This window comes from Chrysemys picta, chromosome 7 (assembly GCF_011386835.1).
Source record: "Chrysemys picta bellii isolate R12L10 chromosome 7, ASM1138683v2, whole genome shotgun sequence".
NCBI lineage: Eukaryota > Metazoa > Chordata > Testudines > Emydidae > Chrysemys > Chrysemys picta.
Window position 1 is genome coordinate 112005908 of NC_088797.1, and position 25786 is coordinate 112031693.

General features: G+C 43.2%; 2 protein-coding genes across 6 annotated transcripts in view; one reads left to right on the forward strand and one right to left on the reverse strand.

The window, feature by feature from the left end:
• The window catches only part of SEC23IP (SEC23 interacting protein), a 51780-nt gene extending 49409 nt beyond the window's left edge, over positions 1 to 2371 (reverse strand). Inside the window, exon 1 of the mRNA XM_005307679.5 lies at positions 2014 to 2371. Within this exon, the coding sequence (XP_005307736.2) occupies positions 2014 to 2371 (358 nt within the window). The remainder of the gene's footprint in view (positions 1 to 2013) is intronic.
• Positions 2372 to 2406: 35 nt separating this feature from the next.
• The window catches only part of MCMBP (minichromosome maintenance complex binding protein), a 33258-nt gene continuing 9878 nt past the window's right edge, over positions 2407 to 25786 (forward strand). For 2 of the 5 annotated variants that reach the window (XR_010589315.1, XM_024109918.3), the window contains exons 1-10: positions 2408 to 2541; positions 4503 to 4600; positions 8628 to 8768; positions 9169 to 9210; positions 11652 to 11753; positions 12014 to 12143; positions 14034 to 14185; positions 14975 to 15075; positions 19215 to 19387; positions 23861 to 23984. Coding sequence is in view for 4 of the 5 variants with exons in the window: in XM_024109918.3 (XP_023965686.2) it covers positions 2484 to 2541; positions 4503 to 4600; positions 8628 to 8768; positions 9169 to 9210; positions 11652 to 11753; positions 12014 to 12143; positions 14034 to 14185; positions 14975 to 15075; positions 19215 to 19387; positions 23861 to 23984 (1121 nt within the window). In the remaining variant the exon portion in view is untranslated. Of the gene's footprint in view, positions 2542 to 4502; positions 4601 to 8627; positions 8769 to 9168; positions 9211 to 11651; positions 11754 to 12013; positions 12144 to 14033; positions 14186 to 14974; positions 15076 to 19214; positions 19388 to 23860; positions 23985 to 25786 lie in introns of all 5 variants that reach the window. The other 3 variants (XM_065552351.1, XM_065552353.1, XM_065552352.1) reach the window with 3 other exon arrangements.

Here is a 25786-nt window from a genome sequence, read left to right on the forward strand (position 1 = left end):
GGAGTATGCCCAAGCCTCCCACATACATAAAATTAATCTAAACCATACCTAGGGCAAACCTCTCTTTCATAGAGTGGGGTTTTTGTAGTTCCTGAACATATGGTATTCACTTTAATACATTAATGAATATAGTGAGCTATAGTATTGTTGGAGCCAAATCTTAATCTTCTAACCTAAGTGCACTTAAACCCAATCCCAACACTGCATGAATGTAATTTACAAATATTGATTTCCAGGGTATTTTTTAAAGAAAAGAATGAGTTTTGATTGATGACACTTTCAGAAGATCCATATACTACTGAAGTTATTTGAATACAAGATTTAAAAATCAAATAAATGCACTAAAAGCACCTGATTGTGCAGATATTCATCTGGCACACTTTTGGGGGGCTATATAGGTAATAACAACAAAAAATAACTACAGCTCTCGTGCAGTTAATTTTGCAAGGAAATTAAAGTGTACACGCTGAGTGTGCTATTTTCACTGGTTTATAGCTTATTTCTCAACTGATTACATTCACACTTGTGGAGAAAGGGAAGATATGGGACAAGTGCCTGAGGACTACTTGTTGTACCAAGCTGGAACTTTTAAAGTAAAAACATTAATTATTCTTGTGCATGAAAGCACCCAAACAATTTGTAATAGCTCAAACAAGCACTATTATTTTTAATTAGGTAACTGACAAAAGTGAAAAAAATGTTTCTTCCTCAAACAGCACCCTCCCAAAGCTACAGCAAAATGACACACTTCAGGGATGAGAATATGCATAAGACATTTCAGCCCAAAGAGAAGTTTTCCATAAAGTTTTTTAAGAAACTGAAAACAGGGGCTTGAAATGAAAGTTAGCACTGCAGCTCTACTACAACATAGAGAACCCGACTATGAGAAGAAGGTTAAGGCCAAACAACAACTCAGTTTGAGCAGGTCTGAAATATAGTGATTGAAGTCTGCCTTCTTGCTGCCCCTGAGGAAAGAGCAGGACATACAGTTCCGGGAACTACTACCACAGAGAGACTCTAAGTAGAAAAATGAAAGGAGAAATGGTGTCTCCCCTCTGACCACATATAAAGTGGTGCAATTTACCCTTAGTTCAGGATCATCCAGGAAAGCTTCCAGAACTGATGTAACAGTAGGAGGCCCTTTCAACTGAAATACATACCACCACCACACCACCCCCATTTCTGCTCCTGGTGCTAACCCTAGCGAACACGGTAAGCACATATCTCTGAAGGAAATGAAGATCATCAAACTGAAAGATCCAGAGCAATTTTTAGGGAGCAGCTCTCCACAGGGTTTTTATTCATGGCACAAAAATCACATCTGTGTGTCACAGCGCAGGATGCTGCAGGACATCACTGTTGAAATAGGGGGAAAGGGCAACAACCTGTACTAACACGGCACTAGACAACAAAAAAAGGGAGCGGAGTAGTCATCTCCCCACTCTGCTGCACCCCTGAGTCCATCAACCACAACCCCACCTACCCCCGACACTTTCCCACATCTCCTACTTCCCCCCACCACCCTGACACAATTTCTCCCACATGGGTCCCATCTCATCTTATCTTCCCTTCCCACCAGCTACCCCCAACTGCGTGTTCCCTCCACCAGAGCCCCCATCTCATCCCCCTATGTACCCCCGACACCCTTCCCCCCACCGGGGCCCCCATCTCATCCATCTAAGTAGTCCCGACACCCTTCCCCCACCAGGGCCCCAAGCTCGTCTCCCCAGTATCCCACCTGCTCCAATGCCTTCCCCCATCTCCTCCCCCTCCCCCCCACCACCCGGACACCATTTCTCCCACCAGGGCCCCCATCTCACCCCCCCCCCACCAGGGCCCCCATCTCTTCCCTGCTCCCACCAGCTCCGTGTTCCCCCCACCAGAGCCCCCATCTCACCCCGACACTCTCCCCTCCAGCAATGCCCCCATCGGCCCCCCAACGATATGCGCCTCACCAGTATCCCCCGGCCGGCTCCTCCCTGGCAGCCCCCACCCCCGCCAGGCCCCGCGTACCTGCGCCGAGGAGAGCGGGCCCCGGGGGCGCAGCGGGGGCCTGGCTGACCGGGATGAAGGGCACAGTGAAATTGAACTCGGTAGCCGAAGAAGAGAAGAGCAGGTTGGTGCCGCTAGCGGAACCAGGCCCGGGCGGTTTAGTGGCGGCCATAGCTGCGGCTCTTCCACGTCTCCTCCCCGGGCAGCGGGAGCAGCCGGCCCGGCCCTTTCCGCCCGTAGCGCTGCCCGGCTCCAAGATGGCGGCGCCGGGACCCGCCCGCGCCTCACGCCGCAGCGTCAGGGGGAGAGGGGCGGGGCCGAGCCGGCCGCCGCCATTGCCGCCGCGGGAGGCAGCCTCGGCAGGAAGTTCGGGACCCATCTCCGGGAGCGGGCGAGCGCGTGGCTACGGTGGGGCGCAGGGCCCCATCTCCGGGAGCGGCAGGTCTGGGGAGTCCCGCCTCGCGCCTGCCCCCGCCCGCCTCGTTTGCAAGATGCCGTGTGTGGCCGACTGGCTGAACAGCCCCCTCAGCATCGTGCAGGGCATCTTCGGTGAGAGCCGGGCGCGGCGCCGCGGCTGCCGGGGGAAGATACAGCGGGTCAGGGCTGGGCTGGGCTCGGGGGAGGGAGCGCTGAATAGTGGGGCGCCCAGGGCGGCTGTGGGGAGGGGAATCAGTGGGTGAGCGCCGGGCCGGCGAGGTGGGGGAGTTGGGCCCCGAGGGGTGCCATGGTCACCGGGGGGCGCTTGGGGGGGCGAGCTGCGGGGATTGGGGCGACTCTGCCGGCTTGGCGGGGCTCGGGGCGGTCTGTCGGCGCACGGAAGGAGTCGAGTAACCCAGCAAGGGAGGGCAGGGGCCAAGCCGGCTGCAGCGTCGGGTGTTTCTGGTGCAAGATCGAGTCTGGAAGCGGTTACAACACTGAGGTGCAGAATCGTGGTGAGGCCTTAAAATAACCAGGAATAGAGAAGTTGGGCAAGGGGCATGTTGGGGAAGGGATGTTAAAAGTGCCGGGCTAGAATTGTTGTGTGGGAGAGTTGCTGTCTGTAACTAAAGAGCTGTCAGGCAGCCGAACCAGCCTGCGTGAGACCGATTTCCAAAACGTCTCCTAACACAGCAAAATTATTTTCTCACCAAAGACTTTAAATACTACTTTCAATGAAGGAGTCTCCTTCCTAATGAGAGACCTGACAGGGCAAGACATGCACATTCACTTGTGCCCAAGATGTGAATACACCATTACTTACAACAGTCTGTTCCTTTTGCTTTAATAATCCCACTTTGCAACAATTCCTCCTCTGAGAAAAAAGTCTTCAAACTTACTCTGAAAAGATGCATTTGGAATGCAGTTTCTTCATGTTTATGTCTTGAATGAAACCTTTATAATGTTGAAAAAAGTATCACAAGAGTAAGACAGTTCATGGCTGGTGGTAAGAAGCGATGGCTGAAGTTCCTGAATCTGAGTCTGTTGTAATACTCCCCTAATTCTACCGTGGGCTCATCTCGTGGGGAAGGAGGAGGGATGCCTTTACCATACAGGAAAATAGGGCTATACAATATAAAACTTTGCTGAAGAAGCAACTCAGGAAATCATTGGACACTAGGAGATATTTAGAGTGTGTACCAAGGTGAGGAGTGAGGGCAGCTAGAAGTAAAAAGGAATAATGAAGGCAGCTGAGGTGGCCTAGAAAGGATCTAATTTAATTAACCTTCCTAATGAGGTGCATGTACATCATGTATAATCTGGGACCCTGTCTACACTGGACTCCAATTTAAGAAGTTATGCTTGTAATTATGTCCCAGCTAAGAAGGTATGTGTAACAGTTGAGTGAGCTAGTATGGACAGAGCCAAAGCATGTTAGGTGTTTCTTAAAATGTATTCTTGTCTAGAATTATAAACATTGTTCTAATAAGCTCTAGCACCAGCCAATCAGTGTTAGAAACTGCATTTTGAAAAATGATACTTAAGCTCTGTTTGATGCCCAGCACTGCAAAGACCTTAAAATGAGGCAAAATTCCTATGAGGTTATATCCCCCTGTTGGTATCCGGTATATAGTTCTCAACTACCAGTACCACTACTTAAGGACGTACCAATGAAGCTCTTGATTTTAACCAAAACATAATTCCTGATTTCTTAATGACTGGAATAGGAGCTTGTGCAGAAATAAACACTTCCCAAAAGTATGATCATGCATGCACAGTAAGTAGAAAGGGTAACAGATAATCCCCCATCTCTTCCCAATGGTCTCTAGTGTATTTGAAATCCATCTGTGCTTTTCCCCACCTACACAGTGGCTGTATTTTCCTTATCTCTCTGTTAAGGTTGTAACAGAAAGATGAGAGGAGACAAATGGCATCAAGGTTGTTATAATATAATATACATTTGTGTAGGGTTAAAGTCTCATTAAAAATCAGTTCACATCAGCAGATTCAAAATGAGTGTCAGATTGCACATAGTGCTGTCAGAGTGCTGAATAAAAGTCCAGTGTACTGTACTATTGCTATTATTAATGCAGTTTGTTTTCTAGCTCAAAATGGTCCAAGTCCTGACTGGGAGAAGAAAGTAACTGAATACTTTACAGAGAAGCTAAAAGAAAATAATGCAACTAACTGGGTAAAATTAATTTAATTATTTGGAGTTTTTTTCCATCTTTACAACTCCTGCCGCCTTGTTCCTCTATTATAGTGACTTACTGCTTTTTGGCAAGTGTGTCCTTTAGAAATGCATTCGTGGAACTTGCTCATACTTATCTGAAAGGGATACTGTTGAGATTCTAGGCCAAAAAATTGGTTTATATTAAAGTTATTTAAATGTGAAAAACTGGTACACAAAGCAAAATATGTAAGGGTCTGATCCCAAGTGTGTTGAAGTCAATGGAAGTGATTTCAGTGCACTTTGAATCAGGACCTAAACTGCTGAATGCCACCTAAATGTGCTCCATTAGGTGGCAGTAGCTGACAAATGCTATCCTCTGTTGTATTTGTATAGATATTAAAATCTGCCCTGACTACTTGTAAATTGGAGATACATTTTTGTACTCCAAATGTTTGTGGTTTCCTGCAACATAGCATCTGATCATGATCTGTTACTGCAATACTTGACACTTGAACTGATTGGAGAACCAGCTGTTATGACCACTGCCTTTCAGTTTCGTTAGGTAAAAAAATAATCCACGCCTCCCACTAACTGCAGCCTCTTGTGCCATCCAAATTCCTATGCTGTATTTGGAAATCTGATTACTACATTCTCCTCATCTGCAAATGTAAGGTGCAATACAACTTGATTCCTCAGAGTATGGTTCTACTCTGAAAGGTGACTAAAATCAATACTACTTCTATATTTATTGGCCCTCAGGAACTTTCAGGTCAAATCTGCCCACTTGAATGATAGAAAAGATACTTTTCCCAGCCTGGAATCTGAAAATAGTTACTTTACTGTCTTATGCATCAAAAGATTTTGCAATTCGAAGTTAGTGAACAATTTTCTTGATAATACACAAGAAGGAATAGAAGAATTCTTTCTCTCTCTTTCTCTATGTTGGTCCAGTAGAGTGAATACAGTAAAAGGATTAAAACTAGTAAAACCTTATTTGCTTATTTTAAAGCAAGCAGGTCTGATTCAAAATAAACACCAGGCTTGATGTTTAGTACCATGTTTTACATGGTAACTTTTCTGATTATAACCATATTTTAATATGGTTACTTTTCCCCAATCTGGCAATCCAGCCAAGACCTGATTTTTTTCAAAATCAAATAGACTTCCCGTATAGCTTGTGCTGCTGTCATTCAAGTCATGTGGAATTTGGTTTGCCTGGACAACCCATATTCTTCTCTTTCCCATTGTCATGTCCTCCCATATGGAAAAGCCTCCCTTACCTTAAAGGAACCCTGTGTTTTGGCTGCCTTTTCTTGGCCATTTGGAATTGTGGATGTTTTGATAATCAGACGTGTTGTATGCAGTATCTTACTTGTTTTTGCAGTGACATGGCTGTATTCCCTTCATGTTTCCCATTACTCACAGTTGTGCTTTTCCCCTATGAAAATGAATAAAAATAAAGATTTTTTGTAAAAAAACCCTCTGCGTGATAGGTGCATCCCGCAGTATGTGAAACTTTATACTTGTGTTGCTTTAAAAAAAAAAGGGGGGGGGGCGGCAGCCAGACCTGGTGAGATTGGAAAAAAGTCACTGCCTCATGGCATGGGGTGGCCCTGGAGTGTTTCTACTTCAGCTTACCTCTTTTCAGGGCCCCTCAGTAATTTTACTAAGGGTTTCTTGCGGCCAATAACTCTTACCAGGCTAGCTTCTTATCATAAACAAGTCCAAAATCAAGTCCTCAAAGTCCAAAAGTTGTGTCAGTATATTGAAAGTTCATATATTAAAGTTTATGTATTCATCTGTTCCCATACTTCATCAATCCACTCCCAGGTCTTTCTACCTGAAGTCTTCCCTGCTTTGGCAGGCCACTCCCAGCCCTACCTAGCTGGAGTCTCTTCTCCCTTGGTGTCTCAGGGTCTCCTGCAGAATTCTTCTGCTCTCTGCATCCCTCAGCCTCTGCTCTCCTCCTGGTCTCTTGCTACTGAGGCTGCTTTCTTGTCTATCCCACAGCCTGGTTGGGTCACATGAGCTTAATTTTCCCAACCTAGGGAGGAGAGTTAGCTGTGTCACAGGTGGGGGAGAGACCCATCTCCTTCTAAAGGACCAGCCTCCCGGTGACAGTGACTTTTTACTATTTTAATTTTCTTATTAAATAAAATTCATAAAGTCTGATGCTTTAGAGGAGCTTCTACAAAGGATAGGTGATTGAAGATAGTGCAGGGATGGAATTAGTGTTATTCCTGAGGGCATTCTGTGCCAAAAAATTAAAAATACTGCACACCGTATTTTAAAATTCTGCAAAATTTTGGAAATTTTATTTGTCAAATAAATGTGGCGGCTCCAGCATGGCATTGGGGAGCACAGGCCACTGGCTGCACAGGGGTGGGAGATCACTGCAGCTTCCTCCTACCCCCCCTCTCCCCCTGGGACACGGACTCAGCGGTGAGGCTGCACCCAACCCTGACACAGCACAAGGACCAGGCCTGCCCCAGAAACACCCCAGGGCCCTGCCCCTCCCTGCCAGGTGCACCAGGTCTGAGAAGGCAGGATCCAAGTGTGGAGGGATCCAGGTGTGGAGGGGATATGGATGCACAGAGGCTTGTTGGGGGGTTCTGGGTACAATGGTAATGGGACTGCATGTGGGTCCAGGTGAAGGTGGTTGGGGTTCAGTGGGGGTCTGTGTGTGGGTGGGGATAGAGCTTGGCAGGGGGGGGGTCTGGGTGTGGGAGGCTCAGTTGGAGGTCTAGATGCTGGGGGAGTGGGGCTCATTGGGGGTGTTCTGAGTGCAGAGGGGTAAGGCTCAGTGGGAGGAACTGGGTATGACTGGGTCTGGATGCCCAGGGGTTGGGCAGATGGGGGAGCAGCTCCCTGTACAGTGATCCCTCCCCCTGCAGCAGAGGAGCGACAGGCGCAGGAAGCAGGGTAGGGAGAGTTTGCAGAGATTCCTGCAATTGGGGGAGAAATCTTGGGGTGGATCTGACCCGGCCCCGGATGTTTTGCAGGGGAAGGGGAAGTCCTGTCCTCTCCAGCCTAGCCACGACTAGCAGCTGAGCCCAGCGCAGGGTAGGGGCCACTAGCCGGGTCTTCCCAGTCTCGCCCTCTGCCCCACAGTGATTTACTTCTCTGTCTGCTTCCCTGAGCACCAAAACATACTGCTGGGGAGGGTCCCATCACTGCTCTTGTGGCTTCCCTTTGCTTCCCCATCAGAAAGTCATTTTTCTGCAGGGAAGCAAAGAAATCTGCAAGGGACATAAATTCTGCTCATGCGCAGTGGTGCAGAATTCCCCCAGGAGTAATAGTGTCAAGTGTGTCAAAAAGGGACATCAGTTGAAAGTGAAATCTGGTTCAAGAAACACTATCAACTTGAATTTTTTTATTTTAATTCAACAATTTAAAAAAATGTTTTCTGATAAAATGCCCTTTAAACAGCATGTCTCTAAAATTCTGTAAAGTATTTCTACAGTGTTTTTCCTACGCCCCTGTTAAAGGACCAAGAGCAGCACTACTAAAAATAGGCCCTCCTCCACTCCTTCCTTCCTTCCTTGTTCAGCTTCACTTTCAACTTTGCTCTTTCCCAGGCTTTGATGTAACAGCAGCAGGGTATAAGTGTAACTGACCCTCACCAAATCTGTGTAACTAATTATACACAAAGTTGTCAAATGGCCAACCTAAACAAACTGGAACAACGTACAGAAATGTTTTCTCTAATCTTTGAATTAAATAATCTCAACTGTTACCTGTAACAACAGTAGGTACAAAAATTTCAGATGGAAATGTGATTTACACAGTTGAGTTAGGACAGATGAGCAAAAAATTACGTCTCATAACTACCTGGTGAGTAGATATGGGTGCTTAATCTTGCTCACACTAATGAAGTGATTTAGGTGAATAATAAGGGATGCCGGATAATCTGAGGATAATAACTAAAATATGGGATGGTATCTCTACACTATCTGATTTCCTTCATGGTGCTTATGAGTATTTTATATATTGTATTTAAAATAAGGTCTAATATTAATTTAGTGTATGTTTGTACTTTTTAAAGGTACCATCATTGAATGATGTCCCCCTACATTACCTGAAGCCCAACAGTTTAGTGAAATTCCGCTGCATGGTTCAAGATATGTTTGATCCTGAATTTTACATGGGAGTCTACGAAACAATTGACCCAAATACTAAAACACGTGTAAGTAAAATACTGATGAACTGTTAGGGTAAATGTTTGGGGTGAACTAACTTTTCTTCATTCATGTCTTTACCCTTCACTGAACTGAACCTCTTGAGTATTCAAAGGCTGCTCAACATTAGTTCAGTTTCAACAGACTCAAGTGGCAGTAGGGACATAACGTTTTACTATATTTTTAGTTCTGATCTGCCACAAGTAGAGAAAATTGTGGAAATTATAACAAGTGTTTTGTGGGATCCGTGGGAATTGAAATGAATCCCTTCTCTGTTTAAATTCTGCAGACAGTAAAGTTTGCATAGTTATGTTATTGGACGGACTTTAGCCTAATGATTTAGTTTCTATTATCAATAGTAATTCAAGATTTTGAAAGAGAGAATTATCATATTGCTTTTTTTGGCAGGTTTTGCATTTTGGTAAATTCAGAGATGTAGCAGAATGTGGGGTAAGTTGTGCACATGCTGTACAATGTAAGAACTAGCACTTAATTTAGTATATTAAATTTGAGTTTTTCATTTGCTCTTCTCCTCCTCCTCCTCCATATGATGACCTCTAAGAAAATATGCAATGAGCCTTAAAATTAATTAAAATAAATCAGTTGATTTCCTTTTCCTTGCCAACAAGGTATCGTCTCTGCCACTTTCAGTGTATTATTTTTAGAGAACAATGTGGACAAGACTTGTACCTACCTCTTTGTCCTTCCCTTCTCTGCTTCCATTTTTCTGTCTTTAAAATTGTGGAAACCAGGAATGTTATAAAGATTGCTTGTCTGGAAAATGCAGTTAATATGAAAAGTATTGTATAAGTGCAGTATTAATAATTTTTTCAACCCTTCAGCTCAATTTCTGGAAATATACAGCTCTTGGGATTCAAAGTGAATTCCAGGTTTGGGGAGCAATCCTTGTTGCTCATAGGTCTTGAGCCATCTCCATGCCACTTAAAATTAGTTTTGTGTACAGATGTTAGTTGTGGCCAAGAATTAAATTTTGGCCAGTAATCCTGTCAAGAAGTTAGGGCACTGGCAAAGCATGTTCCCTAAATGAATATACTCTTAGAACACTGATAGAGAAGTCAGTTTAGTTTTTTTTAAATAGAACAACTTTATTAGTACTAGAATTGCCATCTCTGTTACAGAGCATTGAAAAAAATTTGAGACTTCCATTCTACTTTACAAAATGTATCTGAATTTGCAGCTATAAGCAGCTTCTTCAGACTTAAGCCACTTTTACTGTTGAGGCACACAAGTGTGGTAGAGATACTCCTGGGGGAATTCTGCGACACTGCGCATGAGCAGAATTTATGTCCCCTGCAGATTTCTTTGCTTCCCTACAGAAAAATGACTTTCTGATGGGGAAGCAAAGGGAAGCCACAAGAGCAGTCATGCGACCCTCCCCAGCAGTATGTTTCAGGTGCTCAGGGAAGCAGACAGAGAGGTAAATCACTGTGGGGCAGAGTGGGAGACTGGGAAAACTCACCTTGTGGCTCCTTCCCTGCGCTGGGCTCAGCTGCTAATTGTGACTAGGCTGGGGAGGACAAGACTTCTTCTTCCCCTGCACGGTATCCGGGGCTGGGTCAGACCCTCCACCAGTTGCAGGAATCTCTGCAATCTCCCCCCCGCCCTGCTTCCTGCACCCATCGCTCCTCCACTGCAGGGGGAAGGATCTCTGTACAGGGAGCTGCTCCCCCATTCGCCCAACCCCTGTGCTTCCAGACCCCGTCATACCCACTCCCTCCCACTGAGCCTCATTCCGCCGCACTCAGAACCCTCCTGACGAGCCCCACTCCCCCAGCATCTAGACCTCCCACTGAGCCTTCCAACCCCCCCGTTGAACTCTATCCCCACCCACACGCAAACCCCCACCCCCGCTGAACTCCAACCACCTTCACCTGGACACCCTTGCGGAGTCCCATTACCATTGCACCCAGAATCTCCCAACAAGCCTCTGTACGTCCAGATCCCCTCTGCACCCGGATCTCCCACTGAGCTGCCTGCACACAGATTGCCCCACACAGACTTCTCTCAACCCACACCTGGATCCCTCCACACTTGGATCCTGCCATGCTGAGCCTGCCTGATGCACCTGGCATGGAGGGACAGGACCCTGGCGTGTTTCTGGGGCAGGCCCTGTCCTTGTGCTGTGTCAGGGTTGGGTGGAGCCTCACTGCTGAGTCCGGGGGGGGGGAAGGGGGAAAGCTTCAGTGATCTCCCACCTCTGTGCTCCCCAATGCCATGTTGGAGCCTCCACATTTATTTGACAAAATTTGGAGAATTTTGAAGAATTTTTAATTTTTTTGGCGCAGAATGCCCTCAGGAGTATAGAGAAACCAACTAATAATCACTCTTGCCATAGGTTCTTGAATAAGAATGGTTTTTAAAAATGTGAATTTTTCGACATTGTTCATGCAATTGCATTGAGATTGCATTTGAGACCAAAGAATAAACCATTAAATTGTTGACCCTTAGTAAGGGAATCCTTTCAAGAATGATTATTACTTCTGCCCACAGGGGTTAAAGTGGCTGAAAGCACCAAAAAATTTCCATTCATTTATTGAAAGAATGGAATAAATCCATATCCCACTAAACTCCATGCAAAAATTGTAGAAGAATACCATTTTCTTATGGCACCAAAAATATGGTCTGGAAGATCAAACAAAATGTGGAAAACTTGTATGGAGTGCAGTTTAAAATTACCACTGGATTGTGTTTAGGTTTTCATAGTCTTAATTTTTGTGATTTAGATAGTAAATTGTTTCATTAGGAAGCTACTTCTTGTAACTCATTATGGCTAAGTACATAATTCTACTGACAAAGTAAGGTAATGACTTAAAAACAAACATGTTCAATATTAAAAACGTGAACCTCATGATTTATTATTGATATCCTAGCCTCAGCAGGAAATTGATTTAAACTCATCACAAATGGTCACTTCGGAGAGACAGACCTTCTACTGTGTGCCAGTGCCTGGAGAGTCAGCGTGGGTGAAAGAAATATCCTTTGTTCAAGCTTGAAATATGTTAATTATGAAAAATGTATTTAAAGTACCTTGTACTGTGAGGGGATGAGGAGGGTAATTCCTTAACTTAGATATGCCTCATCAAAGGACAGCACCATAGTACAGTTTGCACACCTATTGTAATAGTGTCTTATTCAACAAGATAGCCAGGCTAATAATATTTGAATAATGCTACTTGTGCTGGTTGATTTTTTTTCAAATGAGTATGATGATGTCCTTAATGCTTAATCTTACGCATATATTAGTGCAAGTCAGGCTCGAGTTAGCCCTTCAACATCCTACACTCCAAGTCGCCACAAGAGGAGTTATGAAGAAGATGAAGATATGGAGCTGCATCCATCTAAACAGAAAGAGCAGCATATGGGTAACATTTGATATATTGATGATTGGTCATTTCATTACCATTATGAACTATTTATGTATCAGGGTGAGTCAGTAGTGTTATCCCAGTCTTGATCACTATGCTGGTTGAACTGTGAATGGAAACAAATGGGAAAACTAGCAGATTAACTTGTAAATTAGTCCAGGATAAATGTTGCATGTATAACATATGATTTGTTTTCTACTGCTTTACAAAATGCTAGTATTTTTTGGTTGCTGCAGTAGTGCTGTAGCTGCTGTGTGAATGGCTCCAGGCACTGAATTTAATTTCCAGCTCTGTCACAAACTTCCTGTGTGACCTTCAGAAAGTCACCTCATCTCAGTATCTCTATTCCTTATCCATAGAAAGGGGATAAAACAGACAATGGAATTGTCAGTTTAAATTGCAAACTCTTTGGGGGTAGGGATTGTCTCTTATTACATGTAGCACTCAGCAAAATGGGGCCTAAATATCAGTTGGGTCTGCTTTACTACGAACAATAATTTCGGTCTCAAGAACTATCCCACCTTGCCTCTCTATCTCCAGTGACAGCCCCCCGTGCGCCCCCTCCCCCCCCCCCCCCCCACAGCTTTTTAAAGGAATATAATTGACTTGCAGTACCTGGAACTGTCTTTTGCCCTCCGAGGTTGGAAGGGAAAATGAGGAATACCAGGCATTTGTAGTCCTCTGAAAAAAGACCTAAAATCCTTTGATTTTTCTGAAAGGATGGTATTTCCAAAACTGGCAAATGTTAGCATGAGGCACGTCAGGTGTGTGTGCACATCTTGCGCATTCACAAACTGATGAGAAAGTTGCCTGCCCTAGTTAATGTATTGTATTGAGCAGGAGGGGGTTAGTTTAAAAATAAGTCCTTCATGGGCTTTATAAAAGTACTGCAGAAGCTGTTAATTAAAGCTTTGTTTGGTGTTGTATTTCAGTCAGTTGAACTGTCAGATTTTAAGGTTTTAAATATTTTTCTAATAGTTTACAGTTTAAAATACACCTTTTTCTTGTATCTGTATTAGATTTCAAAGTAAATACTCATATTGTTTTACCTTCATATGTAGCCTAAAGCAGCAATTCTCAAACTTCATTGCACCATGACCCGCTTCTGACAACAAAAATTACTACATGACCCCAGGAGGGGGGACCAAAGTCCAAGCCCCCCATGCTCCGGGCAGGGGGAAGGGAGGTACAAAGCTGCCCCAGGGCTTCTACCTTGAGCAGGGGGCATGTAACCTTAGCCCTCTTGCCCAGGGCAGAAGCCCTTGGGCTTCGGCTTGGGCCCCGGGCAGTGGGACTCAGGCTTTAGCTTGGGCCCCAGCAAGTCTAACACCAGCCTTGGTGACCCCATTAAAATGGGATCGCGACCCACTTTGGGGTCCCAATCCACAATTTGAGAACTCCTGGCCTAAAGTAAGCAGTTACAGAATGGCATTTTATCTTTGCATTAGAAAATCAAATCTAAAGAGATTCTTAAGAGATAAAGTGTATTATTTCTGTTTAACTTGTTTTTAAACACAAGATGCAGAATTTCCACAGTTCTACACAAATGATAGGTTGACTTGCAGATGACCGTGGGATGCTTAAAGATAAATTGAGTCAAGACAAACCTCCTTGGTTATATTTAGATCTCCAAGATCAACAGATTTTCATGCCTAAAATGCTACCTATTCCTCATGGTGTTAATTTTTGGTGATAGACATATAAATATTTTATTTCTGTGAGGGACAATAAAGTAATAGTTGGTAGAAACTACTGCTTTGTTGTTCTTCCAGGATCCCTTTTTAATTCAGCATGCTTCTGTATTGCTTCCTGAAGGAAGGAAAATTGTTTGGATTTGCTGTTATGCTTAAGTAAACTGTAGAAGGCTGTCATTCCTTTATGTTGCAGGGAATATAGGTGATATCCATGGATGTGGCGAGCCAAAGCGATTAGAAACTGAAGCTTCTGCAGGACATCAGCTAATCTCCCCAAACTGCTCCCCTCCACTTGATCTAAACTTTCCACTGCCGGGAGAGAAGGGTCCTGCATGTCTCGTAAAGGTAACCAGACTATGGAGATGATGACCAAACTATGATTGCATCACTGAGGAGATAGATTAGGGGTGTGAGAGAGAATCCTGAACCCGGAGAAGTTACAGTAAAACCTATATTATCTTGAATGTGTCCTCAAATAACAGCTGTCCTGTTTTCCTCTTCACTGCCCATGGGGGTTATTAGAATTGCTAACATCAGTGCTAGTAGGTGTTAAAGCATATATATTCATAGCTGTACTTGGCAAAAAGGGTTTTGTCAGTTCAAGACACCCAAGTGTAAGGATGATGTTGACTCATGGACTCTTGAGTAAGTTGAAGATGTGCTCTTCTAGCGGAAAAAGGTGTGATGAAGCAAGAGGGAAACAATGCAATGTTTGTTTTCACTTCATATTTGAAATAGTTTCCTGTTGATTAATACCTAATGCTGACTAGGAAACTGAAAGCAAGGAAAACTCATCTATTCTGTTTCTATATTTAATATCCCATTCTTCAGCAATCTTATTCTACATTTAGAATTTCATCCTTTAATGAACAAGTGTAGAATATGGTTGTTTACCACTTTGGCAGAAGAAGGCAGATAATGTCAATCCTACAAAAGTAGCAAGTAATTTTTCCAATCTCAGCTTCTTAAAAACTTATTTGGACAGCCTCCCAGTACAGAATCTCTTTAATCTACAGTTGTCTACTGAGATTTCTGCTCTTGTCTGATGAATGACAATCCATGCTGTCCTTGTTCTTGCAGTACATCATTCTGTTCTGTCTGCCTCCTTGTTTTATCATGCTGTCTCTGTGGCAGGTCTATGAGAGATGGGATAATTTCAAAGTCAACGATACTCTTGAGGTGTATGGCATTTTGTCTGTGGATCCTGTGCTCAGCTTAGTGAACAATGAAGACAGGTAAGGCTTAGGCTCTGATTCTGATCTGCAGGGATTTATGAAGTTAAAAAGCAAAATGTGTTTGAATGGTTGTGCCCTAAAAATTAAGAAAGTGTCTAACCATTTGTCTGAGCATTATTCTAAAAATGCTTTTTGCCTAAATCAAAGGTAATGCTTGTGAAAGTTACTGGATTGACAGCCGTGGCAGTTGAAGTCCTTTGTCCACAACAGGTACCGCATGAGCAATGGCTGTACATATTTCCCAGACTGCCCCAGTATCAAACAGAGCTATCGAGTGTTAGTGCTGGAACAAATTTATAAAGAGGACAGGACCAAGAGATTTGAAGAAACTTCAGAATGATGTGTGGGAGTTAATGACACATTACAATTAGCTTCTATAACAAAGGACAGCAAATGTACCTATTTTTTTTTTCAAGTGCTGGATAATTCTTGGGATTAGATTAGAGAAATTTACTTCAGGACCAGGTAAATTGGTTGGAAAAAATTAAAAATAGTTATAGACTATCTATAAAAGTATAGCAAAAGAGAGATGGTCCTGTAGACAGGCAGTGAAAATGATTGGTGGCATGGAAAGTCTTCCATATGAAATAATTAGGACTGTTTACTTTACAGAGGAAATAAATAGGGGCATGATAGATGTATACAAAATACTGAATGGTGTAAAGAAGTAGTATCAGATGTTCTTATTTACCTTCTCCGAATACAAGAACAAGGGAACCTCCAATTAAATTAAAACAACAGGTTCAAAACTGATAAAGGAAAATACTTTCTTTTAATGTAATGCACCATTAATCTGAACATATTACTGCCAGATTAGGTAGGTAGAGAGACCAAGAGGTTAGTAAAATCTAAAAAATTGATTAGACATCTAAAAATAGAAGGCATATAAAGCCTGGTATCATGGTGCAAGCCAACCACTAACTGATGAGATTTAGGAGGAAATTTCCCTAAAGGACATGTTATTTTATGATTGTCCACTTGGGTTCCTAGTGCCTTTCTCTGAATTATACTGTATTAGCCAATTTTGGAGATAAAATATCTTATTCCTGGGGGAATTCTGTGCCAAAAAAATTAAAATCCTGTGCACAATGTTATAACATTCTGCAACATTTTACATATACAACGCTACCTCGATATAACGTGGTAAAGCAGTGCTCGGGGGGGCAGGGCTGCACACTCCGGTGGATCAAAGCAAGTTCAATATAATGTGGTTTTACCTATAATGCGGTAAGATTTTTTCGCTCCCAAGGACAGCGTTATCTCAAGGTAGAGGTGTATTATTTGTCAAAATAACACAATATAATTATGTCCCTTTCAACTATTTTGATAATTTCAAAATACCTGTCAGCAAGTATGTCTGTAACAATACAGACAACACACAAGATTCAGGAAATGTTTTTTGACAAATAGATTCCGTACTAAGCCTATTAATACAGAAATTTGAGTAATAATTTAAACGACAATACAGAAACAAATTTCTGCACCCCTCAGAAGCAGCCCAAAAGCTTGGGGAAGTCTGGGGTAACGGAGGAGCTGAGGGAGAGGGAAGGAGCCTGGGAGTGAACCCTTGCGGGTTGTTGGATGTGGATGGAAGAGGCATGGAACAGTTTTTTTGAGGGAGAGGGAAAGGTGGGGAGGGATTGTTAGGGATTTGGGGAGCCTCCCCCATGTCACCTTTGGATGATCCTTAGCCCCTCCCATTCATTCAAGCACATGTGCCCCAATGAGTCCCTTCACTCCCACTCCCCATTCAGCCAGGCATATCTGCCCATGTCCCCATGTGGCCTGTACCCCCACTCCCCTGTTACCATGTGACCCTGCATCTCCCCTCCCCCTGTATCCTGCATCCCCCATTCTCCATTCAGCCAGGCATAGCTGTCCCTATCCGCATTTGTCCTGCACCCCCACTCAGCCACCCCTTCTCCCTCCACTCCCATTCAACCCCTGGTTCAGTGTTGTCATGCCACTAGTTCCTGTGCCTCTGCCCCAGTCTGTACCCCCCATTAGCCCTTCTGAACCCCAGTCTGTGACACACACACACCCCAGCAGTCCCATGTACCCCGCTCTGTCCATTCCCCCCATATCCCATGCTTCCTCACCTGGCCACAAAGCAGGGTGCTGTGAGGAAGGCATCCTCTTTTCCCCTCCCTCTCTGCGGCTGCTGCTCTGGCCTGTGAGCCAGCTGCCCTCTCTTCTGGTGCCACGTAAGCCCCTGGTGTAATTGCAGCTTCTCTTCGTCTCCCCATCAGAATCAATTATTTGGCGGGGGGGGGGGGGGTGTGAAATCTCTGGGGAACATTAATTCTGTGCTTATGCAGTGCACAGAATTCCCCCAGGATTAGATATTGGAGTGCATGGATCACAGGCTTCATCCAATATGTCAGTTCCTGTAGTATTGATGCAGGTGTTCGGAATCTTGATCCTTTGAAAATTTTCTTTTTGGTATGTTACAGCCTTGATATTTGAATCCTTGTGTAGAGCCAGACAAGTTTGTAAAGGTAACCCAGCAAAGCCAGCTGTTTTTGCTTATAATCTGCCCAACAGTAGGCTAAGGCCAGAGTGGTGGCTCAATATGCCTAATTAAATGTATTTGATTGTTGACAGTCATATTACGTATAGAGAAAATGGTGGAATTCAGCAAGGATTTTGAACTTTAAAGTTGTTGCATGAAGTAGAAAGAGAAAAGGATGGTTACAGTCCTTTTAATGAAGAACAGAGATTGCCCAAAAGGAGGAAGAGAGGCTTAGAAGATTAGTAGGACCCTACCAAATTCACAGCTCTGAAAAACATGTCGAGGACAGTGAAATCAGCCCACTCCCGGGAAATCTAGCTATTGGAGTGGTTGGGGGAGAGTCAGGGCTGGGGCTGCCTCAGCCAGGGGTTCCTACTGTTCACTGGGCTCCAGCTGCTAGTCTGCTGGACTGGGGAGGGACTTGACTTCCTCTTCCCCTACACAGCCGCTCTCAGGGGAAGGGAAGGGGGCGCCAAGGAGAGATCAGACTCACCTCCAGGTACCTCCCCAGGCTGCAGGAAGGTCCGCAGCTGTGCTGCCTACAGAGTCCAGCTCTGAAGGCAGTGCAGAAGTGAGGGTGGCAATCCTGCAACAACCCCCCCCACACACACACACGCGTGCACACACACACCAGCTTTGTGACCCCCTACAATCCTCTTTTGTGTCGGGATCCCTACGGTTGCAAGACCATCTGAAAATGTGAAATTGACCAATTTTAAAATCCTCTGGCCAAGAAATTGATCAAAATAGACTGTGAATTTGGTAGGGTCCTAAAGATTAATAATAAGTTACAGAGCCTTTCACTTCTGTCTTTGGTGCAAATCCAATCCAAGTCAGTAATGACTGAAGTTTGTTGCCATCTGATGTCTGTCTCTTTGTTCCAATGTCCACATCAAAATAAAAAAACTAAAATTAAAAACCTGGGGCTACTTTTGGAAGGCCTCAGAGACTGAGAATTGAATAGTCATGAGGTCTGACCTATTTTCTCATCTCAAAGGGTGGTTTCTCCAAGTTAGGGTTGAGGCACACTAATGGGAATTTTTGACTGCATCTGCACTACATGTTCTGTGGCTATATAGAAAAGTTAAGTGTCCCAGACTTATAATCTGGGAACCTTCTGGAACTCTGTATCTACACAGGATAGACTTTACTTTACAAAGTTGCTTTATTTTCTCAAATGTTACAATGTCTAATTGAATACCTGCTGAACAGAAACCTGTTACCACAAAGAATATTTAACATCTCTCATTTAAATGGTGGAATGATTTAGGGATTTGCTTCCTTTACAAAACTAAAGCCTCTATACTCCAAGTATTTTCAGAAATATAGACTACAGCCTATATTGTATAAATCCAGTTTAGTAGTTTTATATTGTCAGTGTATAGGATTTTCATGTATTTTGTATTTAGTCTTTTTATAAATATCTAAAATCTTTCAATTAAGCTTTTATAATTAAAATTGATAAATTATATTAGTTTAAATGTAGTCTTAAGTAAACTGAAGCCGGGAATGGATGCCGCTTGTGTTTGTGTGTAACATTTTAGGAATAGATTCCAGATTTATTTTGACAACAGCAGGGGAATTTGCATAGAATGTCTTTAAGCTCAGTTTAATTGACATTTACTAGGGAGAACTCATCACCACTTGATCCTATGGAATGCATGGACACAGTAGAAGAACAAAGAGTACACAGTCCTCCTGCCTCATTAGTCCCCAGAATCCATGTGATTTTGGCACAGAAATTACAGCACATTAATCCATTATTGCCTGCCTGCCTTAATGAAGAGGAGAGTAAAAGCTGTAAGTATCTGAACTGCTGAATGGAACCTTATATTATCACAGATTAGTTCACTCTGGACTGCATTGTTCTACTCCTTACTACAAACAAGTAATTGTTTGTTGGCAGGAAAATGCAGCAATGGTAGTCTATTTAAAGCGGACTTAGAAGGGATTGGGCAGCTGCATTACTTTATACTGAGTTGCCTCAGACATGGTGATAAGTGTTTGTTTTAGGAAGAGTTACTTCTGAAGTAGTCATGATTAGAGACTTCATTCTGTAAGTCTGAAAACCCAATCTACTATTGTACAAATTGCAAGATTTATTCATTTTCAAATGAGGAATCACTTTATTTTTTAAAATTTTACTTTTATTAAAGCTTAGCTAAGCAAGTAAATCTGAAGTATGTAGACACAGGATTACCTTGTGGATATAAAATATATAATGAATGTCTCTACTATCAAGGAGCTTAAAGGGAGATAAGTTTAAAAAAAAATTATGCAACTAGTTGCCCATTTGATTGTTTTTAAACATTCACCACAAACTGTGGTACATGCTTCTGTTTTTCTCTTGTTGGTATTTTTCCTCTCCATTTGTGTGTTTCTTGGACTCTATCTATGAACTTCCACAGCTCCTAAAATGACGGTCATGTGGAGTCCTGTATAGATATTGTTTGACTCACCTTAAACCTTTAGGAAGTTGTAGAAGGCAGTTGGTTTTGGAACCAAAGGTATAATACAGTTTTCAATTAAAAATCTGAAAGGGTTTCCAAGGAAATGTTGAGCAGATCATACTATTCCCAAGTCAGCAGTTTTTCAACAAATGGATGAGTGGGTTTTTAATTCCTACTCATATTGCTGTTTTAATTTTAAAACATCCTACTTTTGTTATGCAGCTGTTATGTTGCATCCATCTGAGATGGAGGGCAGTTTCTTAAATATCATTAATAATAAAACTCTTGCTTATTTCCCAATAATATTTGAGAGTAAACTGGCATTTCTAACCAGAGCTAATTTTTTTTAGGCCTTGTTTTATGAACTATATTTTTTTCTACATAGACCACTTTTTTATTTTATCATTAAAAATCTTGACACTCCATGAAATTAACATGCAAAATAAGTTACTTAAATATTTATATAAAGGTGGCGATTAACATTATTGAACATCATTGAACATTGAATGTTATATCAGAAAAATAGTTTGGGGGTTAGAGCAAAGAAGCAGTGGGAAGCTAAATTGGATCATCCTTTGAGTTACCACATTTCAGTTTTAGTTTGACAGAATATAGCTCCTGTTCTTATTTTCATTATCTTCTCCTCCAGGAGTCTGTGGCAGGGATTGGAGGAGGGTTTTCTTTATGATCATATTGAAATAATTGCACTGAACTTGTCAACTGGGCTGGGAAAAAAATGCATAATTCTGAAAGACACACTTACCAAAATGAGTACATGAATGTAGCAGCAGCATAGATCTATGAATCAGCAGTTACTCACTCGGAAAACGGATTCAGACAGTATGATCTGCTCAGCATCGTCTTGGAAACCCTTTCAGATTTTTAATTGAAAGGTGTATTGTACATTTGGCTTCAAAACCTGCAGCCTTCCACAGCTTTCCGAGTGTTTTAAGATGTATCATGTATGTCTATATAGAACTACGCTTGATAGTAATTTTAAGAGCTGTGGAAACTCACCGATAGCAGAGCCCAAGGAATAAACAGAATACATACAGATTGGAGCCCAAAAAACAAACAGAACACACACACAGTAGAGCCTATAGATCTATGAATCTATGCTGCTGCTACATTCACTTACTAATTTTGGTAAGTGTCTTGAGATTTGTCTATTGTTTTTTCCAGCCCAGTTCACATGTGGGAAAGCTGCGGAAATAACTTGCCGTCTGCCAAAAGTGGCAAGCGTTATTTTGTTTTGAGTCACTCTAATGGAATTAAAAAAAAAAAAAAAGTCTTGGATGCTAATAAACTCCTGGTTTAAAACCAAAAAATGAGAGTTGGGGAGTCAACTGGTCCAGGAGCCTCGCAGCCTTGAGGGTTCTCAGGGTCTAAGCTCTGTGGCAGGGAGCCTGGCAGCCCAGGCTTCAGCGGGCTTCTCAGGGTCTAGGCTCCTAGCTCTGCAGCAGAGAACCTGGAAGCCCTAAGAGCACCCAGCTGGGTCTGGGGAACCAGCTGCCCGGAGTTAGAGAGCCCAGGAACCAGCTGGCCTGGGATTCTGGAAGCCCTGGAGTCCCCTATCCTGGGTCACTCAGCATGGCAAGGCAGGCAGCATAACTGCCTTGGAGCCGCAGACCCTGGAAGTCCTGGGTTTCTGACCCTAAGGAAATCAGCATATTGGGGGGAAATCAGCACATTCCCCAGCCCTGGAAGTTTAGCTGCCGGTGGCTAAAATTGACATGATTCCTGTCAGTTTTACCTATGAAATTTACCAGACTGGTCAGTTTTATGGCTGCTGCCAGATCCCGAGGAACATATTTGGTGTCACAAACTCCAGATGTTCATGTGTTGCCAAAAGGAACACTTTATGGAATTTGTGTCCTGGGTAGATTTCAAAACAGCTGTTTATATTTTTTTGGAATGAAACCAAATATTGAAATTTCCCCACAATATGGAAAGTCTGAGGTGTGACCAGCTCTGCTTATGGCCAACCCTGGTATGCCTGTGACTTGCTCTCCAAAGTCTACCAGCCAAGAAATCTGTTGCAAAGCTGCTTAATTTGGTCTTTTGGGAGAGTCTTTACAACTTTGTCTCCCCTTAAATCCTGATCCGTAAAGCACTGCCATCTTCAGTCCTGAGAAAGGCTGTGTACACCAAATGTTTGGCTGCAGTGAAGGCGTACGGAAGGGAAATGGGAATGAACCGCATCCTTGGAATAGTGAAGTGAAAGGAGAATTTTGTGTTCCCAATTCTTGCTGAGGGGCTATACTTGGATACACTGGTGCTTGCTGCAAAAATTCTAAGAAGCAGAAATATTAAAATTTTCCTTTTGGTAACACTTTAAAACATAGCTTTGGCCTCTGCATTGAGAGGATTGTGGATTGGTAAATGATTACTTGTCTCCCTTTGTTTTTGAGTATTCTCTAATGTTTAAAATCACCTTTGATTCCTTATTTGTTGAAAATAGCTTGTTCCATATTGGTAAGCATAGTAAACCCAGGAGTGCAAATGCTGCCAGAGGAGATTAGACCGCATTCAAGCTGAACTCTGTTTGTATCAGTGTGAGATACACCTTGATAAAATAAAAATAAACTTTCTCTGAATGTGAGAATGTATATGCTCCTGTAATTCCCAAGGAGACAATATACCACTTCCTCTCAACTCACTTTTTTCATAACTGTTATGAGCTGTAGGTACCTTTTAAATACTTCAAATGGAAAATAACAGTCAAAAAACATTTTGGTTGTGATGCAGGAGTACACGATAATAATTCAGAATTAGTCTATTGTAATTGGGCACATGTAACAGAGGCTGACAATGTCAGGTGGAACTTCTATATACGTTACCTCTCAGTTTGTATAATATACCTTAGGATCTTCTAAATAAAATGTTCAAAACAAAATCAAGTAATGGCATTCAGATATTAAAGTGGGTGTGAGGGGGAAGATAGGCATGCCGTAAAAATCTGTATAATAAGTGAGGCAATAGTTGAGCTCTTCATAGCTCGGATGTGACTGTTTCTGTGGCAAGCAAGGATAACCGAGACCATTAATGTCTCATTTATTGTTATGACAAAAGACTTGGGCCAAGACTTTCAAAAAACAGGAGTCTAAAAGTCAGTGAGTTGCGGTTTACTTGGTTCTACAGATAGTCGGCCCACTTGTTTAGGAACCTGATTTCAGCTTTTGAAAATCTTGGCCCAAACTTGTAAATTGTGCATATAGCTGGTATCTGTAACTATACTATTGCCTTCCTGCTTCCCCCTCCCGTATGTTTGTTTATTACATCCCCTTATTCAGGTTAATGTAGATTGTTAGCTATTTGGGGCAGGAGCTGTCTTAGCACTGCATATCACCTAGCACACTGAGCTCTGCTCTGATGGAGACCTCAGGGCACCACTCTAAGACGAAACAATTAAGTTGCGTAAAGTTATGGTCACCAGAGTTCAGGAATGATGTGACAAAAAGCAAGATACAAAAAAGCACAACCATGGAGTATAAAACAACATAGTGAAAAAGACTGAGTTGAATTTGCGTAGTCTAGGAAAGAAGACCCATTTGGGTCAGATCACTCTTAATTAGATACACTAAGTCTAAATAGAGGGCATTATTCCATCTCAAATCTGCAGAGCAAGGAACAGTGTCCTGAATCTAAAAAAGGTAGGAAAAGTCTAGGTAAATGAGGAAACTTCACTCGCAGAGTAGAGTGCTGTTCTTTTCCACTCACCATTCCCAATGTGTGATATTGCAACGTAAAGTAAGCCTCATTTGGAGAGGAGGGGGAACAGATGCGGGGTATTTCTGACACTTGTCTTCTGCTTTCTTGTCAGTTGTTTCTAGTTTTATGATGGAACTTTCGCCACTTAGAGCAGAGCTGCTTGGATTCCTCACTCATGCCCTCTTAGGAGATAGCTTGGCTGCTGAGTACCTTATATTGCATCTCATCTCCACAGTGTAAGTACGTAGATGCCTGCTGAGAACACTTAATGTATTTGTTTTAAAAAATATTATCTGCTTGTTTTTGCCAGTCTGTCGGAGTCTATGAATAACTTTTCAGCAGAGATGGTATAAGTATTTATATTCCAGTAGTGCCCAGGGAGGCTCCAACTGAGGGGACCCATTGTATTAGGCACAAATGCAGAGATTATTGTTCACAGTCCAAATAGATTTTTTTAAAAGGCTAATTTCAAAGCTTAGTATCTTCCTAGCATTTGAGATGACAAAGTCCCTCCCACTTCTGTTCTCTCTCCACCTTTTTTTTGAATTCTGTCCTTAGATTAGACTAAAATCCTCAAGTGATATATATGAAACCAATGCAGATGTCATGTTTCCTATCTAATCTCTTCTCTGTGTGTGAGCAGGACATGCTATTAATGGAAATGTAGTAATAGTTTAGAGCAGTGGTTCTCAACGTATTTACCTTGTGGGCCGCATATGCAGCTCTGTGTGTTATGTGGGCGACATCCACATAATATATATATATATATATATATACTACCTGTACATCTATTAAAAAAAATAATAATGTTTAGGATTTGTTATATGACGGCAATACCATTTAAATCGATATAGTACCTTTCATTTCAACACTGTCTACCAAGAGCATTTTAAATTAGCAAAATAAGTCAAAACATTAACTGTTAAAATTAATTAATTTACTGTAAGGTAGGCATGGCATATTGCCACCCTCATTTCCATGCTGCTGTGGAGCCTGTCTGCAAAGATGGGGAGCCCTGCCTGGTGTGGGGTGCCTCCTTAGCCAGGGACTGTTTCCCATTCACCCAGTTCCTCCTCATACTGCCCCCCCAACAAGGGAATGCCCCCCATCACCCAACCCCCCTGGGACTGTCCCTCCAGCATCCAGACACCCCTCTCCTCCCCCCCACAACACTGGACTGGCCCTATCCAGGGAAGAACGACCCACACAGGGACTGCTCCCCATGCTCCCAGTCCTCCATCCAGGGACTGCACCCAGTCCCCCTACTTAAGAGTCTGTCTCCCATACACTGGCAGCACCCCCCTCCTAGGGTTGCCAGATGTCTGGTTTTTTACCTGAAAATCCGGTTGAAAAGGGAACCTGGCAGTGTCTGGTCAGCACTGCTGACTGGACACTAAAAATCCAGCTACCAACCTGCACCTCTGCCCCTTTCTGCTTCTCCACGTGGGCACCAATAACCCCCCTCAACCCCATCATGCTCGTGCTTCCTCCTGGTATCCCACTTACTTCTGGGCTTTGGCCTCCTTCCCCCAGTGAACCTAGTTTAAAGGCCTCCTCACTAGGTTAGCCAGCCTGCTTGCGAAGATGCTCTTCCCTCTCTTCATTAGGTGGCGCCTATCTCTGCCACCTTCTTGGAACACCATCCCATGGTCAAAGAATCCAAAGCCTTCTCTCCGACACCACCTGCATAGCCATTCGTTGACTACCACGATTCGACGGTCTCTACCTGGACCTTTTCCTTCCACAGGGAGGATGGACGAGAACACCATTTGCGCCTCAAACTCCTTTATCCTTCTTCCCAGAGCCACGTAGTCTGCAGTGATCCGCTCAAGGTCATTCTTGGCAGTATCATTGGTGCCCACGTGGAGAAGCAGAAAGGGGCAGTGATGCGAGGGCTTGATGAGTCTCAGCAGTCTCTCTGTCACATCGTGAATCCTAGCTCCTGGCAAGCAGCACATCTCGGTTTTCCCAGTCAGGCAGCAGATAGATGACTCCCACCCCCTTAGGAGGGAGTCCCCAACTAACACCACCCGCCTCC